Genomic DNA, 6000 nt, shown 5'->3' with positions numbered 1-6000 from the left:
TTGCATTTGTACACAGAACACCATGCACCAGCTTATGTTGCATTCTGTTACACTGTATTTTTGTAATTCAAGAAAATATTTAATGAAAAATACATTTAAAAAGAAATATATAAACTCGGGGGGGGGGGGCAGCCACATTTTGCAAGGAAAACATTGTGGAGAGGAGTGTTGTCTTGGGGCCAGAAGAGTCTGTAGGCTAAACCACAAGTGTTTGTTTTGTTTTGTTTTTTTGTTATCAAATAGTTTGCCCTGAACAGGTGATAAAACGCCACATGTAGTTTCAGGACTTTTTCATATTGCTTTTAAACAAACCACTTTGAGGGTTGTTGTTTTTCTTTCTCTTTTTTTACCTTTTTACAATCTGGCGGTGCATACATTTTATGAAACAAACAAATAAAAATATATATATATATTCTTTTCCCTTCTACGTCAGTCGTCAGGTGAACTGAAAGGGGGGTGGGGTGGGGCTAATAATGATCAATTCATTGTACTTAGGATGTAATGATTAGTTAGACGTGATCATTAAACAGGGAAGGGAAGGTAGGCGCATTATGGCACATGCAGGTGCACACGATATTTAGGGAAGTTTTTAATGCTTAAATGTTTTATCATGTTTTTAATAATCTGTTGGGAGCTGCCCAGAGTGGCTGGGGAAACCCAGCTAGATGGGCGGGGTATAAATAAATAATAATAATAATTTATTTTAAAAGCACCCCCCTTAAAAAAAACAAAATCAATGAAAGCCACAAAAAAGGGAGATTGGTTCTGTTCGTTGTTTTTTAAAGCAGGGGCAGAGCATTGGAAGCGTCTGCGGTGCTGCTGTCCGGCCCCTGCAAACCGCGCAGCTCCCCGCAGGCCTCCTCGGAGGCAAACCCCACCGGCTTCCATGGTCCTTGCTCCCAGGCAGGCAGGCACGCGCGCGCAGGATCGCTGCCCTTCTCGTTCCGTCGCCGTGGCAACCGCGCGGCCTAGCCTCGCTTTCGGCCGTGATGGATCCCCGGCCTCCGCCCTCCACCCGACTCGAGTCCACGGCGGCAGCGACGGCTCTGGGCCACTTGGGCAGCGTGGGTGAGCTGCTTTCCCTCCTCCGCCCCGCGGGAGCAGTTTCCTTCCTGGGGGTTCACAGGGATCAGTTATTTGGGGGGGGCAGGGGAGGCAGAAGAATGAGGGGAACCCCCAATTTTGGCTTTTTTTTTGTTTCGGCGCGGGGTGTTTGCCCTCGGGGGTCGGTGAAGGCGCACCGCTGGTGCTGCTCTCTGAGCTGGAGTGGGGAGACATTATCCCCCCCCCCCCCAGCCACTATCTGTCTGTCTGTCTGTCTGTCTGTCTGTCTGTCTATCTATCTTAAATTTAGATCTCTGCACGCCGCCTTCCCACCGTTAGAGCCATGCTTAAGGTGACTTGCCAATCAGATGGGCGGGGTATAAATAAATTATTATTATTATTATTATTATTATTATTATTATTATTATTATTAAACATAGCAGAAGTAGTCATAAGCCATAAGTAGAATAATAGGAGCCTAGAATTGGCAGGACCCCCCCAAGAGTCATCTAGTCCAGCCCAATGCACATCGAGAAGTAACCTAGTCACAATAGGGTTGCCACATTCAAAAAGTGAAAATCAGGATACAAAAATTCGCCAAAATCTACACGGGTTACGATACATCCGGATTTTCGCGGACAATTCTGCAATTTCCAGCCTGGAGGGTCTCCGGTGGCCGAATCCCAACTATGTCCGGGAAATTCCAGACGTAGGGCAGCCCATGATTGAACAATTTCCACATAAATCATGGAAGTTGGAATGGATCCTGAAAGTCTTCTAGTCTGACCCCCCTTGCAACGCAGGAATCTCAACGAAAGCCAGATCTCCAAATCAGCTTTAATTGCCCAACCTGAATTTGCTGGAATGTGATTGAATCTCCCGTCCGAAAACAGAAACCATTTGGAACTGCCCTAAATCTTCTGCATATTTTTACTTCCGTAGTAGGTATAGCTTGCCTCAGACACATAGCAGTGAATTCAAGCTGCATCGCTAAAGTTGGTTTGGAGGTCTGCTACAACAAGCCCACTTCCTTCCAAAATTGGACCTTTTGCAATAAGGAAAGTGACAGGAAAATGCTCAGTTGACCTCAGAATTCTTCAAAATCACGAGCAAAGGAATATTTTTGACATGTCCTTGATATTCCCTGTGCACATTAACAAGGTGGTTACAATAATATTAAAACAACAAGTGCTGAAAACTTTGAGAATACAAATTTGTATTAAAAACATAAGTAAAAACCTTAAGGAATAATTATCCCCCCTCAGAATAAATATTTTAACTATGCTATTAAGAATACTGGTAATAATAATGCTAATAATAATAATAATAATATTCTATTTATACCCCGCCCTCCCCGGTCAGGGCCAGGCTCAGGGCGGCTAACACCGAATATAAATTACAATAAAACATAATAGAAAAAAACAGTTAATTAAAATACAGCTTAAAATGCAGCCTCATTTTAGTAGTAGCCCATAAATCAAGACCATAAAGGGAGGAAACATCAGATATTCACCCGAACCAGCTATCCATGCTGGTTCTACATGGGCCAGCAAAAAAGCCAAGGGAAAATTTATATACCAAATCCCATATAAGGGGTCAGAGTGAGTCCAAGCCGAAGGCCAGGCGGAACAGCTCCATATTGCAGGTCCTGCGGAAAGATGTCAAATCCTGCAGGGCCCTAGTCTCTTGTGACAAGAGCATTCCACCAAGTCAGGGCCAGTGCTGAAAAGGCCCTGGCCCTAGTTGAGACCAATCTAACATCCTTGAGGCTCGGGACCTCCAAAGTGTTGTTATTTATGGACCTTAAGGTCCTCCTCGGGGCATACCAGGAGAGGCGAAGTACCACAATCTTGTTGCTAAACCCTGCCATTATTGCTCCAAAGTCAGTAAGAGTAATGCCAGCTGTGCAAAAACATCTTTGGGTACACAGATCTCACGTCCGGAGCATACCAAATCCAGATTAGAGGTCTGTTATAGGAGGAATGGCATAGTTGATGATGCAGCTTCTGTGCAACAGATGCCAACAATTGGTAGTAGCTTTTAATTATAGCTAGCGGAGGTTTCACCAGACTGGACTTTTCTGGGGATATGTTGCAAGGCTCATTTCAAAAGTTGGAGGCTGTGAATCTTTACGGTTATTTTTGCTGTGTTTCCTTTTCACGAGAGAGACGAAATAGATTTCTGTCATTCAGAACTACTTGGAAATATGTGGAACGCTGTTAGGATGATACCGCTGAAAAATGGAAGCTGGCTCATTGAAGCTGATAGAAAGAACTTGCTAAATAGGGCCTGCAACACTTTGTACATGAATAACAAGGCCACCCTTTTGTCACCTATTCTAGGTTTGATAATCTAAGGTGCTGGGAATCTTGGACTGGCAGTATGATGGTGGAGCCCAGACATCTAAGGGCCAAACTATTCACTTAATTACACAGTGTGAGGTTTTTCCATAAACAATTAAGAGCCCAATTTTTAATGGGAAGGCAGGATGAGGAAACTGAAGACTTAAGCCTTCTTTTCCCTGTGCTTTTCCTTCCCAGTAAGACTCAATCTCTCCCATGCTTGCAATTATTTAAGGAAATGATATGGGGCTGCATGCTGCATATTCAAGTGAATATCCTTTTGGTTCTTTATTCTCCGCACTACATTGCAGACTGAAAGAACGACGTCTCTGATCTCTGCTGCACTGCAGCGCCATCGCCACCAATGGCCAGAAGGTGGTATTGCAGCTCCCTCTCCATCAGGGAACTGCTGTTGTGTAGAATCAGTAAGAGTTTCATCTGGCCCTATAAAGTTGCTGGTTCTGGCTTACAGCTCCTCATCGACTGCCTTCTTCCTTTTGACTGTTTGCCTCTTGGCCACCAGCCTTGACAGTGAAATGTGAGGTATCAAAGAGTGTGTTGAATTGAACCATTAGCAGATTATTGCAGTCAGTATGGCAGGAGATGACATAACATTATAAGACAGCTGTAAATCTTAGGTGCAGGTGAGTTCCCTTTTAATGGGCTCATTGGTACATAATATTTAGCAGCTGATAAAAGAAAACTAAGATCTGTTCCTTTCAGCTGATCTAATGCATAAATCTCGCAATCTACCCCCTAGATTGCCACACTGTCTTCAAATTAGAACAGCATTTTAATTAACTTGTGAGGACCCAGATAACAGTCCGAGGCAGCACAATTTCAAAGCTCACTAGCCAGATTATTATTATTTTTTTAATTGCCTTGGTTGGAAGAACAGCCAACTAGAGTGAACACTGTGCCATTCATTTATATGGTATACTCAAAGGCCTGATGAGCAATATCATTTATAGCTCTAACTGGAAATGCTACTTTGCAATTAACTCAAATAACATTTGGTTTATTATCTGTTGAGCTGTAGTTTCTTTTTAACCAAGCAGAGTTCATGAGACCACTGAGGAAGACCAAGGTCAACATGATTTTGACTGTTTATAGTCTATTGATATATTTGCATGCTGTCTGATATTTAATGACTCACATTTGTTCCGTTTATGGATTCATTTATGGGTTTATTTATACTATTCGTGTTTGGATTTTATTTTTTTTGATTTGGATACAGCTAGAGATCCATATTGTTCATTTTTAATTGGTACTATATTACATTAACATTTTTTGGTATTACATTAGCTTGCTTATATTCTTTCATTACGCCTTTAGTTCGTCAAGATTTACTTCCCTTTGGCATTACTTACGCCTGGAGAAATTACAGCTGCTGGTGGTTATTATTTTTTATTTAATAAAATGTAGTATGTGCCCTTCACCAGCAGGTACCCCAGGTGGGTTACAACAGTATAAAATTCAGAATTGAAAACTGTTAAAACAGATTAAAGTCATAGGGATATGGTTAGTTTCGTGAGAGCTGAGCCCAGGATTGGACAAGACACTCAGCCAAAACTTAGCTTAGCTCAGTGTGGCAGCAAAATGGAAAGGCAGAAGTAAAGCAGCTGTGAGCTGTTTTTGGGAGTCAACACACACACACACACACACACACACACACACACTATGACAAAGTTTGGATTAGTGGGACATGCAAGCCAGGCCAGTAGGGTTCTGAAATACAATTGGTTTCATCTTTGGCCTTCTTTAAGAGCCAATTGAAAACATTTTCATTTTCCTAGACTTTTAGTGGGGACTGATGGGGGATATTTTGCTGGATGGAGCTTCTGTTGTAATGCTGGGGATGGTTTTGGCATTTGCTGCTGGATATTGACGAGTAGACTTTGAATAATATTGCTGGCTGCTGTTTTATATTGTGTTTACCGTAAATTTGCAAATTGTTCTTTTCAGTTTAGTAATGTTTTGTTGCCCACTCTGGGATCGTGAAAGAGATGAAGGGTGGGATATCATAATAAGTAAATCTGAAAGCTGCAGCATATTATGAAGATTTAAGATTTGTTTGCTTCCCCAAATTTTCTTTAGAAAAACAGCTTCAGAATGAAGGGCTTGTGTTCAACAAGGAAACTGTGCAGCACTTTGAAGATGCTATTAAATCCATCAAGAAACTGGTAATGTCAGAACGTAAACAAGCAAAGCTTCGGGACACATAAAAATAGGGAACTGTGTGCATTTCTCTCATTACCAAACTTGCACCTGATCAAATGAGTTGCATTGGATTTACAGCTGGTTATTTGGGATGCAGTCAGCTGCCTCCCTAGACCATTCTTCTAGAATTTAACTTTAGAAGTCTTAATCAGATAGTGTCTTTGCTATCTTCAATCTTCAAGAGCCATACATATACCTTGAAACGTGACATTCTGTTCCATCCTACACCCAGGGCATTGAGCATCTTGTGTCCAGGATACCTCTGTTACCCTAGAGCAGGGTTTCTCAAACTTGGGTCTCCAGCTGTTTCTGGCCTACAATTCCCATCATCCCTGACCACTGGTCCTGCTAACTAGGGATGATGGGAGTTGTAGTCCAAAAACAGCTCAAGTTG

General features: G+C 42.2%; 1 protein-coding gene across 1 annotated transcript in view; it reads left to right on the top strand.

The window, feature by feature from the left end:
* Positions 1-973: 973 nt before the first annotated feature.
* Positions 974-6000, top strand: part of LOC117060469 (coiled-coil domain-containing protein 175-like) — a 33069-nt gene continuing 28042 nt past the window's right edge. The window contains exons 1-2 of the mRNA XM_033172705.1: positions 974-1068; positions 5484-5569. Of these exons, the coding sequence (XP_033028596.1) occupies positions 990-1068; positions 5484-5569 (165 nt within the window). The 5' untranslated portion in view covers positions 974-989. The remainder of the gene's footprint in view (positions 1069-5483; positions 5570-6000) is intronic.

Source organism: Lacerta agilis, chromosome 1 (assembly GCF_009819535.1).
Source record: "Lacerta agilis isolate rLacAgi1 chromosome 1, rLacAgi1.pri, whole genome shotgun sequence".
NCBI classification, from domain to species: domain Eukaryota; kingdom Metazoa; phylum Chordata; class Lepidosauria; order Squamata; family Lacertidae; genus Lacerta; species Lacerta agilis.
The sequence above is the reverse complement of the archived record's forward strand: the minus strand, read 5'-3'. Positions and strand labels throughout refer to the sequence as shown.